The sequence below is a fragment of the Coregonus clupeaformis genome, unplaced genomic scaffold (genome assembly GCF_020615455.1).
Source record: "Coregonus clupeaformis isolate EN_2021a unplaced genomic scaffold, ASM2061545v1 scaf0851, whole genome shotgun sequence".
Taxonomy (NCBI): Eukaryota; Metazoa; Chordata; class Actinopteri; order Salmoniformes; family Salmonidae; genus Coregonus; species Coregonus clupeaformis.
Window position 1 is genome coordinate 21,730 of NW_025534306.1, and position 13,988 is coordinate 35,717.

Sequence of the window (13,988 nt, forward strand, 5' to 3'; positions counted from 1 at the left end):
GAATGTATTGTTTAGTATTGTGTTGTGTAGTGGCTTTGCTGGCATGCATCTAAAAAATTGTTTTTGTGTTTGCCCCACAAATATTGATATGCTAAAATCGCCACTGGACATAATGCATTAATAAAATGCAATGCTGTATAAAACTACTTATAGATAGAGCCTTATATTCTACTCTATATATAGTCATAACTGTTTATGTTTACTGGCTAGGTTTTCTGAGTGAGATCTGTCTGAGCAGTCCAGAGTCTTAAAGAGACATTAGACTGTATGGAGCCTGAGGGAGACCCTGAAGTCATGAGCAGGAGGTGAGTCAGAGAGAGAGGCTGTCTGAGGGATAAACACTAACCAAGGTTCAGTTTCACTCTGATAAATACCTACAGGACAAACTACATACAAATCATATTTACAGGTGGTGCGGTACTCCCCCATCCCCCTCTTTCTCTCTCTAGTGACAGTCTGCTGACTGAGGATCAGTTCAGATGCTCTGTGTGTTCAGAGGGACACGGTCTCCATTCCCTGTGGACACAGTTACTGCAGGCAGTGCATCAGCACATACTGGGTACCAGATCAGACACAGAGCAGAGGACAGGTTCAGTGACATCACTGTGACAGAGAATGGGTCAGGGTCTGGGCCTGGGAGTCTGGTAGTCCAGTCAGCAGACAGAAACTCAGTCAGTCTGACCTGGAGAAGACCAGCGGAGGATGCAGAGGGACGGTCTGTGTTCCACTACAGACTGGAGTACAGAGAGGAGGGACAGGAGGAGTGGGACACACTGCTAACAGACGGAGACAAGTGTGTGTACTCCCTAACACCCACACACACCTCCTGCAGAGTCAGAATGTGCTGTCTATGGAGAGAGACATAGAGTGAACCCAGTGAGGAAACAGTCATCCCACTGGCAGGTTGTTATGTTGAGGAACATAATGAATAAGTGATTCTAAAATAAAAGTAATAAATCATCATATATATAGTTATTATTATTATTGGGGGGGCACGGGATGTTCCCTAATGCTGGAAGGGGGAGTCTGAGTGAAAAAGTTTGGGAACCCATGTACTAGTTTGTCAGGGGGTTGAGTACAATACAAACTTATGTTGTACAGTGGATAAAAAAAATATAAAAAACTCCTTATGAATGATGTTTAGTAAAAGTATTATGAAGATTGTTATAAAATGATACTGCAACATAAAGTTGTTATGACTGGTGTCATAAAGGTTCTATATATTCCTTATGTATGCGCCCTTCAAGTAAAGTTGTCCTATTTTTCGTTGAATTTTAGAACTTGAAACAGTCTGAAAATATCCTGGTCAGTGCATGTTACGCTTCAGTTAGTCTCTTTAACTCAACAGCCCTGTGTGTCACAAAGTGCTCTGAGACTGGCAAGCACGTCTACTGTCTAGTCTATCTAGCTAGACTGTTTACATTAATAGACTATTGCATTAGTTTAGATGTCATATTCAAGTGGAAAAATAGCCATATGACAGAAACAAGTGTTTAATACAGTAAAATGCAGTTCCCCAGATGTATGTTATATATCCACTGACATGTTCTAATTATAATGAATTGTATGTTTCTCTCCACAGTGGATGTGACTCTAGATCGTGATACAGCACATCCCCAACTCATCCTGTCTGAAGACAGGAAACAAGTGAGATATGGATATAAAGACAAATGACATGATCTCCCTGACAACCCAGAGAGGTCTGATGACTGTCTCTGTGTCTGGGAAAGGAGGGTTTCTCCTCAGGGAGATACTACTCTGAGGTTCAGGTAAAGGGGAAGACTGGGTGGACTTCAGGAGTGGCCAGAGAGTCCATCAACAGGAAGGGGATGATTACACTGAGTCCTAATAATGTATCCTGGACTGTGTGGCTGAGGAATGGACAGTACAAGGCTATCACTGAACCCTCTGTTACCCTCTCCCTGAGAGAGAAGCCCCAGAAGGTGGGGGTGTTTGTGGATTATGACGAGTGTCAGGTCTCCTTCTACAATGTGGAGGCCAGGTCTCATATCTACTCTTTCACTGGCTGAACATTCACTGAGAAACTCTATCCATACTTCAGCCCTGGTAATCTTTACACTGGTAAAAACTCAGAACCACTGGTCATCACTCCTGAAGATGTCACTGACTGACTGTTTAATACCAAACATTAAAATAATGTTAACATAACTGATAATGTAATAGCGACCAGATAATGTAATAATTAATTATAATATAATATATTACACAACCGCAGATCATGTATTAACATTTTACATTTATAATGCAATAACTTTTCCTGATAATATCATCAATCAATTGCAGTTAATAATGCAGTAGTGTATATGCCATAAATAATTATTGTAATCTTTTGAGCACCAAGTTATTTCAAGTTTTAATCTCACATGCACAAGTACATTTTTAACATTTAACATTTTAGTCATTTAGCAGACGCTCTTATCCAGAGCGACTTACAGTTAGTGCATTCATCTTAAGATAGCTAGGTGGGACAACCACATATCACAGGCATATGCCTTTCCTGCAAGCTCTAAACCCAGAAATGCAGTAATGTAATGTAATAATACAATAACATAAGGTAGAACAAAAACACAAGAAATAGAAATAACAAATAAGAAGAACTGGAAATATGGTAGTTTTGTGGATAAGGTTATAATTTCAAGTGTTAACATACTTTAACAATAACAAACTCACAGTTTGCCAGTGCTGGTCGCCTTCTTCATAATGTAATCCAAGAAGACCTACCTGTCCATCTAGCTGTGGACCATATCACCTTAGTGGACGAGATCCATCTAGCTCTGTGGACCATATCACCTTAGTGGACGAGATCCATCTAGCTCTGTGGACCATATCACCTTAGTGGATGAGATCCATATTCTTCTTCCTGATAACATGACTGGGATGAATAAAAACAGTCCAATAATTGCTACAGGATCCCTAGGTCTATATGCATTGTCATATTTTCAGTGTTCCCTAAAATTAGACTGTAGTGTAGAACAATATCACTATGAATTAGTTCAACAGTGAAGTACATTCCTGCATGCATATATATTATGTTTCCCACTTTATTTTTATTGGAAACATTTTTTAGCTGTTGAACTGAAAAGAGAGCTTGCAAATAATCACTTAATTGTACTGTTCACTGCGCTGTATCCTGTGCATATGGCAATAAACTTGGATTTAGAATTCCAATGAATTTGTATAAAATTGAAGCTCATTTACTGCATTTCTACACAATTTTAAAATCTCTAAAATGCGATTTGGAGAACAGCAAATACAAGCAAAAATGGACTCCAGCCATCACCTTGTTGCTGTAGCTTCATTCAGCTCAATCAATAGCTTCATTCAGCTCAATCAATAGCTTCATTCAGCTCAATCAAGCCAGCCAGCCATACAAACAGCCAGCCAGCCAGCCAGCCAGCCAGCCATACAAACAGCCTACCTCCACCTCCCAGGAGTCCGCATGGTCCTGAAGTCAGCAAACTAACCCCGCTAAACTGCATTTGCCTTTTAATCAGGATTGGAATGATTTTTGTATCCTATTTTAAAATGTTGGTGTTGAGCTACAGTATGTCAACTGCCATTCCATGCCATACCCGATGTCCCTGGTTCAGAAGTAGTAATGGAGTTTTCAGCACATCTGACCAGCAGAAGTGTTGAGGGCAGGTTTTCTATGTCAGCGTAAAGCCACATGAAGGGCTGTTTCACTACAGTGCATTAAGTTCACCTAGTGAGGCAAGTATGGGTAGCTACAGGCCAATATGGGGACCGGAGTATGGACGAGTGGGTGGGTCGAAAGGAGTGGGTATATGGAAAGTGAATCAGCTAATTGAGCAGATTTGTTGCCACTCAAGACCGTTTTGAGTGGCTGATTGGGCTGCACGACGAGTCGATAAGCCGGCAACCAGTGCACCGGGTGGTGAATCGATGTGCCTGCCTACTTGAAGTGCTTCATACTCGATAGCTAACATGGCTATTTTTTTTCTCTCAAATGATATTATTTAAAGTAGGATAGCAGTCTACACAAGAAATAACAAATATTGATAACCATCTAGATGTCACCTTGATACATACATACAGTCTACTACTCAATGGGGAGGGCATGAATGGTAACAACAACAGGACACAGTGCCCTTCGCCTCCCGCTGACAAGCACTACTGTCCAGCAACGGCGTAGGAAGTAGCTACCTAGTTGTCAATATCAGGGTGACAGCTGCACACGCACACAACGCATGGAGTACATCCATCATCAATACTTTTAATCAAAAATAAACTATTGTCAGTTTTATAAGCGAAAATGTACTATTATTTGTGTAAAACTAACAGTGATTTACGGTTCAGACTCATCTGGCTTAAAAACAGAAGTCTAAACTCTCTCAGTACGGTAGCTCAATGTTACGGTAGTTGCACGGTTTAAAAAACACAGCTCAATCAAAACCTTCTTACCCTATAGCAGAGAGCTTTGACTTACCCACTCCTTTCCACACGCCCACTACTTTCCTTTCGACACACCCACTCGTACATACTCTGTACGCCATATTGGGATGCAGCTGCCCCCTTCTCTAGTGAGGGGCTCACTGTAGTCACATTCATGTGGTTATAGCTTCAACAATACAGATGAGGACATCCATAGCACATCCTAAAGTCAACATGTAATTCAAACCCTGACCTGAAGAGTGTTTTGCAAGCAAGATTTGAGAGTAGGTTATATTTGTGCTTGGGCGAGGTGTGTGCTTTGTGCTTGGGCGAGGTGTGTGTGTGTGTGTGTGTGTGAGTGCGTGCATGGGTGCGTGTGTGTGTATGTGTGCTGTCTTCCCCATCCCAAACAGTGTATGTGAACTCTTCTCCAGATGGGTTGCAGGATTGGGCTAAATTCCATTTCATTTCAGTCAATTCAGTAAGTAAACTGATATTCAGATTCTCTTTGGACTCTGAACAGCAACTGTTTGTTGATAAGCCAACCTGTCACCTGCCCTGTCACCTGACAATCTGCTACGTGTTCACTTAGAGTAAAGGTTAATAGTTTATCACCTCACCTCAGGGAAACATTAAGCGGACTATCGGTGCAGAGTCGGTTACTCCAGTTCTTGGTAAGAAAAAATAAGTAAGTAAGAGAAAACTAGTACAGTTATTTGCATAGAATATTGGGACATTTTAATAACAATATGTAGTATAATGTCTTAGCTTGAATTAAGCAGGCATGTCCTCAAATTGGCTACAATGCTGTAACCTATGGTAATAAAATCGCACACATATTTATAATATGTGTATAATACCGGTAGTACTACTAATACTACTATGTCTACTTCTAATACCACTAATACTAATGTCTACTACTAATACTGCTAATAATAGTAATAATACTACTATATCTAATACTAATATGTATACTACTAATACTTCTAGTACTACTATGTCTAATACTACTAATACTACTACTAATACTACTATGTTTACTTGTAATACTACTATGTCTACTACTAATACTACTATGTCTACTACTAATACTAATACTAATACTAATACTACTAATAATCCTATGTACACTACTAATTCTACCTAGTAATACTAATAATATGAATACTACTAATACTACTATGTCTACTACTAATACTACATATATCTACAACTAATATTACTGTATATTACTAATACAACTATGTATACTACTAATACTGACTAATACTACTACAAATACTAATATATCTACTACTAATACTATGACTAATACTACTACTAATACTACTATGTCTACTACTAATACTACAACTACTGCTACTACTACTGCTACTACCAATACTATGATGAATACTACTACCCTCTACTACTGCTAATACTAATATGTCTACTAATAATACTACTACAAATACTACAATGTCTACTATTAATACTATGACTACTACTACTACTAATACTACTACAAATACTACTATGTCTATTACTAACACTACTACTAATACTACTACACATACTACTACAAATACTACTATGTCTACTACTAATAATATGACTAATACTACTATGTCTACAACTAATACTACTACTAATACTACTAATACTACATTCATTTGTAGAGATCCAAACACCTGAAGTTGTTTTGCAAGTTTAACAAAGAACATGGAGGTTCTCTAAAATGGAATCTGCTCACGATTTAATCTCTTGATAAAGTCATGAAATATGATCACATGGCCAGTTGATACATTACATATGAGAAAGAACATACTATTTAATGTGCAGTAGCCTACTGTGCACACTGCACAGCCATTATATTCATGTATGATGTTTTGTATTTACTAGTAGTTTGTCTCTCTCTGAGTGAGAGATCTGAAGCAGTCCAGATTCTGAAGAGACATTAGACTGTATGGAGCCTGAGGGAGACCCTGGAGTCATGAGCAGGAGGTGAGTCAGAGAGAGGCTGTCTGAGGGATAAACATGATAAGAAAACATATCAAAAATATGGAACATAATAATGGCTTATTTTAAATGTTATTTAATGTGTAGTGTCAAGCAGGAGAGAGCAGCTCCCAGCTGTGTGTCTATGAAGAGTGACAGGTCAATGGAGCAAGATATCAAATTCAAAAGAGTAAATCTCCCTGACTCAAGGTGAGAACAGTGTTACAGCTTTTAACTGATATATGCCAACATATAAAAGATGCAGCTTTATTTATCTTAACCCATTATATACCAACGTCTGACAGTTGTGGGACCAGCTATGTTCTGCTTTTGGTTCAGCTTCCTGAAGTGTTCAGTGTAGTGAGATTCAGAAAAGGAAAACTGATTTCTGTGCTTTGTGGACACTATAATACATCTACATCTAAGATGTGCTTTTGTCTGTGCTTTTGTTATGTGTAGTGTCAAGCATGGGAGAGAGGAGTCTCCTGCTTCCAGCTGTCTGTCTATGAAGAGTGACTGGTCACTGGATCAAGACATAAACTTCAGAGCAGGAGTCTGTCTCTCTGATCTAAGGTGAGAGGTGATAAAGGTCCAGACTGCAGCTAGATAGTGTGTACATCACAATGAGATCTTGCTGTGATAATATACAGTGAGGGAAAAAAGTATTTGATCCCCTGCTGATTTTGTACGTTTGCCCACTGACAAAGACATGATCAGTCTATAATTTTAATGGTAGGTTTATTTGAACAGTGAGAGACAGAATAACAACAACAAAATCTAGAAAAACGCATGTCAAAAATGTTATACATTGATATGCATTTTAAGGAGGGAAATAAGTATTTGATCCCCTCTCAATCAGAAAGATTTCTGGCTCCCAGGTGTCTTTTATACAGGTAACGAGCTGAGAATAGGAGCACACTCTTAAAGGGAGTGCTCCTAATCTCAGCTTGTTACCTGTATAAAAGACACCTGTCCACAGAAGCAATCAATCAATCAGATTCCAAACTCTCCACCATGGCCAAGACCAAAGAGCTCTCCAAGGATGTCAGGGACAAGATTGTAGACCTACACAAGGCTGGAATGGGCTACAAGACCATCGCCAAGGTGACAACAGTTGGTGCGATTATTCGCAAATGGAAGAAACACAAAAAAACTGTCAATCTCCCTCGGCCTGGGGCTCCATGCAAGATCTTACCTCGTGGAGTTGCAATGATCATGAGAACAGTGAGGAATCAGCCCAGAACTACACGGGAGGATCTTGTCAATGATCTCAAGGCAGCTGGGACCATAGTCACCAAGAAAACAATTGATACCACACTACACCGTGAAGGACTGAAATCGGTGCTGCGCCGCAAGGTCCCCCCTGCTCAAGAAAGCACATATACAGGCCCGTCTGAAAGTTGCCAATGAACATCTGAATGATTCAGAGGAGAACTGGGTGAAAGTGTTGTGGTCAGATGAGACCAAAATCGAGCTCTTGGCATCAACTCAACTAGCCGTGTTTGGAGGAGGAGGAATGCTGCCTATGACCCCAAGAACACCATCCCCACCGTCAAAGATGGAGGTGGAAACATTATGCTTTGGGGGTGTTTTTCTGCTAAGGGGACAGGACAACTTCACTGCATGAAAGGGACGATGGACGGCGCCATGTACCGTCAAATCTTGGGTGAGAACCTCCTTCCCTCAGCCAGGGCATTGGAAATGGGTTGTGGATGGTATTCCAGCATGACAATGACCCAAATCACACGGCCAAGGCAACAAAGGAGTGGCTCAAGAAGAAGCACATTAAGGTCCTGGAGTGGCCTAGCCAGTCTCCAGACCTTAATCCCATAGAAAATCTGTGGAGGTAGCTGAAGGTTCGAGTTGCCAAATGTCAGGCTCGAAACCTTAATGACTTGGAAAAAATCTGCAAAGAGGAGTGGGACAAAATCCCTCCTGGGATGTGTGAAAACCTGGTGGCCAACTACAAGAAACGTCTGACCTCTGTGATTGCCAACAAGGGTTTTGCCACCAAGTACTAAGTCATGTTTTGCAGAGGGGTCAAATACTTATTCCCTCATTAAAATGCAAATCAATTTATAACATTTTTGACATGCTTTTCTGGATTTTTTTGTTGTTATTCTGTCTCTCACTGTTCAAATAAACCTACCATTAAAATTATAGACTGATCATGTCTTTGTCAGTGGACAAACGTACAAAATCAGCAGGGGATCAAATACTATTTTCCCTCACTGTATGTACTGTGTTTCATCTGCTAACATTCTCTCTCTCTCTCTCTCTCTCTCTCTCTCTCTCTCTCTCTCTCTCTCTCTCTCTCTCTCTCTCTCTCCTGTTTCTCCGCAGTGACTTCAGTGCCAGTCTGCTGACTGAGGATCAATTAATATGCTCTGTGTGTTCAGAGATGCTGAGGGACCCGGTCTCCATTCCCTGTGGACACAGTTGCTGCAGGCAGTGCATCAGCACATACTGGGCCCAGCCCGGCCCTGCAGGAGACTATGTGTGTCCCCAGTGCAGTAAGAGATCCAGAGTCCGGCCTGCGCTCTACACTAACACAGCCTTGGCCAGGGTCCTCCAGGGGGCTCCAGCAGGCAGGCTTCAGTCCTGCCCTCCTGCTCTGGGCTACGCTGGGCCTGGGGACGTGGCCTGTGATATCTGCTCTGGACAGAAGCTCAGAGCGGTCAAGTCCTGTCTGACCTGCACTGTCTCCTACTGTGAGAGCCACGTCAGGCAGCACTACACCGTCCCAGCACTGCAGAGACACACCCTGGCTGAGGTCACTGGAGACGGGGGGACACAAAGACCACCATGGCAACGCTGGACAGACAGAGAGCATCAAAGAGGTGCTGTCATTCACAATACACTATTTGAATGACTACAAACACTTAACTACAAGCACTATTATAATGAGATGAACTGAACTGTGTGTTTCATGTTTTCTCTTAAGGAGGAGAACCATGGAGACTGAGGAGGAGGAGAGGGAGAACGTCTCTAAAAAGATGGAAGTTAAACAGGAGGAAGAAGATTCTGAGGGAATTTCTGATCTGAAGACCATTTCTGAGCTGAAGAAGGAGATCTCTGAACTGAAGAACATCTCTAAGTTAAACTCAAAGTTGGAGCAGGAGATCTCTAAGCTCAAACATGATGTGCTTGAGCTCAGTAAGGAGAATGCTGCGCTTAAACAAGAGGCAACATTTGAGAAAGAACTGTTTGACATGAGAACTGCTGATCTGAATAAGACCATAGCTACTCTCAGCTCAGACCTACAGCAACAGAGAGAGGCTGAGTATGTGAGAAGAAACCTGAAGAATATGACAATGGACTATGGTTAGTGTGACAATAATGACTGCTTAAAGTGACAGTATATATTTTTTAAGGTAGTAGTAGAATAGTAGATAGTATTGTTAACAGGTTCTTATCAATTATACTGCAACACTCATGGAGGTGTTATGACTGGTTTCATAAAGATGTAATTATGTTTACCCCCTTCAAATGTTACCTTTCATATTTTAGATATTGAAACAATCTGAAAATGTTCTGGTCAGTGTGTGTTACACTTCAGTTAGACTCAACAGTCCTGTATGTTACACTTCAGTTAGACTCAACAGTCCTGTGTGTTACACTTCAGTTAGACTCAACAGTCCTGTATGTTACACTTCAGTTAGACTCAACAGTCCTGTGTGTTACACTTCAGTTAGACTCAACAGTCCTGTGTGTTACTCTTCAGTTAGACTCAACAGTCCTGTGTGTTACACTCAGTTAGACTCAACAGTCCTCGTGTTATCTCTTCAGTTAGACTCAACAGTCCTCTATGTTAACTCCATGTAGAGTGCACATTAATACACTATTACATTATTTTAGATGTCATACCATTCACAAAAATATCCAATGTCAGAGAACATTGTATTATACAGTAAAATGCAGTTCCCCAGATTTATGTTATATATCCACTGACATGTTCTAATTCTAATAAAGTGTATGTTTCTCTCCACAGTGGATGTGACTCTAGATCCTGATACAGCACATCCCAAACTCATCCTGTCTGCAGACAGGAAACAAGTTAAATGTGGAGACATAAACAGGATCTCCTGACAACCCAGAAAAGTTTGATACTGTTCCTTGTGTCCTGGGAAAGGAAGGCTTCTCCTCAGGGAGATTCTACTATGAGGTTCGGGTGAAGGGGAAGACTGGGTGGATTTTAGGAGTGGTCAGAGAGTCCATCAACAGGAAGGGGGAGATTACAGTGAGCCCTGAGAATGGAAACTGGACTGTGTTGCTGAGGAATGGAGAGTACAGGGCTGCTGCTAACCCTGTTGTCCTCCTCTCCCTGAGAGAGAAGCCCCAGAAGGTGGGGGTGTTTGTGGATTATGAGGAGGGTCAGGTTTCCTTCTATAATGTGGAGGCCAAGTCTCATATCCACTCATACACTGGCTACACCTTCACTGGAGAAACTCTATCCATTCTTCAGCCCTGGTAATAATTACACTGGTAAAAACTCAGCCCCACTGGTCATCACTCCTGTAGATATCACTGACTGACTGTTTTATATCAAACATTGAAGTAATGTTTACTTTTTAAATATAATTTATCTTATTTTTGTACTTTTTACCCCTTTTTCTCCCCAATTTCGTGATATCCAATTGGTAGTTACAGTCTTGTCCCATCACTGCAACTCCCATACGGACTCGGAGAGGCGAAGGTCGAGAGCCATGCGTCCTCCGAAACACGACCCTGCCAAGCCGCACTGCTTCTTGACACGCTGCTCGCTTAACCCGAAAGCCCAACCGCACCAATGTGTCGGAGGAAACACCGTACAATTAGCGATCGGTCAGCGTGCATGCGCCCGGCCCACCACAAGGAGTCTCTAGAGCGCAATGGGACAAGGACATCCCAGCCGGCCAAACCCTCCCCTAACCCAGACGACGCTGGTCTCAATTGTGCGCCGTCTCAAGGGTCTCCCCGGTCATGGCCGGCTGCAACACAGCCTGGGATCGAACCCGGGTCTGTAGTGAAGCCTTAGACCGCTGCGCCACTCGGGAGGCCTGATATAATGTTAATATAACTGCTATTGTAATAGCGACCAGATAATGTAATAATTAATTATAATGTAATACATATTACATAAATCAGCAGATAATGTATTAATATTTTACATTTATGATGCAATAACCTTTCCTGATAATGTAATCATTCAATTGCAGTTATTAATGCATTAACAAATATCATAAATAAGTATTGTAATCAGTTCAGCACCAAGTTATTTTGTGGATAAGGCTAAAAAAATAAAGTGTTAACATACTAAACCACAGTTTGTCGGTGCTGGTCGTTTTCTTCATAATGTAATCCAAGAAGACCTACCTGTCCATCTAGCGCTGTGGACCATATCACCTTAGTGGACGAGATCCATCTAGCTCTGTGGACCATATCACCCTTAGTGGACGAGATCCATCTAGCTCTGTGGACCATATCACCTTAGTGGACGAGATCCATCTAGCTCTGTGGACCATATCACCTTAGTGGACGAGATCCATCTAGCTCTGTGGACCATATCACCTTAGTGGACGAGATCCATCTAGCTCTGAGGACCATATCACCTTAGTGGACGAGATCCATCTAGCTCTGTGGACCATATCACCTTAGTGGACGAGATCCATCTAGCTCTGTGGACCATATCACCTTAGTGGACGAGATCCATCTAGCTCTGTGGACCATATCACCTTAGTGGACGAGATCCATCTAGCTCTGTGGACCATATCACCTTAGTGGACGAGATCCATCTAGCTCTGTGGACCATATCACCTTAGTGGGACGAGATCCATCTAGATCTGTGGACCATATCACATTAGTGGCCAAGATCCAAATTCTTTCTTCCTGAATAACATGACATTGGGAAGAATAAAAACAGTCCAATAAATGCAACAGGAACAGTAGGTCTGTATGCATTGTTATATTTTCAGTAAGCCCCTGAAATTAGATTATTACATGACTTACTATAACAATTAATTACTGTCCTGCATGATTATGTTTCTTACTATATTTTTGTTGAATACTTTTTTGCTGTTGAAATGTAAGGAGAGGTTGCAAGAAATCATTTCATGTACTTCATTCTTGTGTATTTTATTCCTATTGTGTTACTATTTGTATAATATTATTGTTTATCTGCATCGTTGGGAAGGGCACATAAACAAGCTTTTTATTAAATGTTGTTGATAAAAAACAACTGTGCTTTATAAAGAGTGACATAATGCATGATTACTAAGTGTGTTCAGAGGTGCTGAGGGACCCGGTCTCCATTCCCTGTGGACACAGTTACTGCAGGCAGTGCATCAGCACATACTGGGCCCAGCCCGGCCCTGCAGGAGACTATGTGTGTCCCCAGTGCAGTAAGAGATCCAGAGCCCGGCCTGTGCTCATCACTAACACAGCCTTGGTCAGGGTCCTCCAGGGGCTCCAGCAGGCAGGCTTCAGTCCTGCCCTCCCTGCTCTGGGCTACGCTGGGCCTGGGGACGTGGCCTGTGATATCTGCTCTGGACAGAAGCTCAGAGCGGTCAAGTCCTGTCTGACCTGCACTGTCTCCTACTGTGAGAGCCACGTCAGGCAGCACTACACCATCCCAGCACTACAGAGACACACCCTGGCTGAGGTCACTGGAGGCGGGGGACACAAAGACCACCATGGCAACGCTGGACAGACAGAGAGCATCAAAGAGGTGCTGTCATTAACAATACACTATTTGATATGACTACAAACACTTGATTTATTTTGATAACAATGACAGTATAGCTGAACTGTGTATTTCATGTTTTCTCTTCAGGAGGGGGCTATGGAGAGTGAGCATGGTACTGAGGAAGAGAACTCTGAGCTGAAGAACATCCAGTTAAAGGAGGGGAACTCCAAACTCAAACATGACATCAAATATGAGCTGGGTAATATCAATGTTGCACTGAAACAATAGGCAGCATTTACCTGCCTCTTGATATGATACACTATATATACTAAAGTATGTGGACACCCCTTCAAATTAGCGGATTCGGCTATTTCAGCCACACCCGTTGCTGACAGGTATATAAAATCGAGCACACCGCCATGCAATCTCCATAGACAAACATTGGCAGTAGAATGACCTTACTGAAGAGCTCAGTGACTTTCAACGTGGCACGGTTATAGGATGTCACCTTTCCAACAAGTCAGTTGGTCAAATTTCTGTTCTGCTAGAGCTGCCCCGGTCAACTGTAAGTGAACATCTAGGAGCAACAACAGCTCAGCAGCGAAGTGGTAGGCCACACAAGCTCACAGAATGGGACCGCCGAGGGATGGAGCGCGTAAGAATCATCTGTCATCGGTTGCAACACTCACTACCGAAGTTCCAAACTGCCTCTGGAAGCAACATCAGCACAATAACTCTTTGTCAGGAGCTTCATGAAATTGGTTTCCATGGCCGAGCAGCCGCACACAAGCATAAGATCCCCATGCGCAATGCCAGCGTCGGCTGGAGTGGAGTAAAGCTCGCCGCCATTGGACACTAGAGCAGTGAAAATGCGTTCTCTGGGGTGATGAATCACACTTCACCATAGCCCAGTCCGATGGATGAATCTGGGTTT

The 13,988-nt window shown here is 42.1% G+C and overlaps 1 protein-coding gene and 1 pseudogene across 1 annotated transcript; both read left to right on the forward strand.

Annotated features, from left to right (window-relative positions):
- The first annotated feature begins 5,057 nt into the window (after positions 1-5,057).
- LOC123485784 lies at positions 5,058-10,864 on the forward strand (annotated as a pseudogene).
- A 315-nt stretch (positions 10,865-11,179) lies between these two features.
- LOC123485785 (E3 ubiquitin/ISG15 ligase TRIM25-like) lies at positions 11,180-13,342 on the forward strand. Its single transcript, XM_045216912.1, has 3 exons — positions 11,180-11,198; positions 12,648-13,096; positions 13,202-13,342. The coding sequence occupies exons 1-3, from the start codon at positions 11,180-11,182 to the stop codon at positions 13,340-13,342; spliced, it is 609 nt and encodes a 202-aa protein (XP_045072847.1).
- The last annotated feature ends 646 nt before the right edge of the window (positions 13,343-13,988 follow it).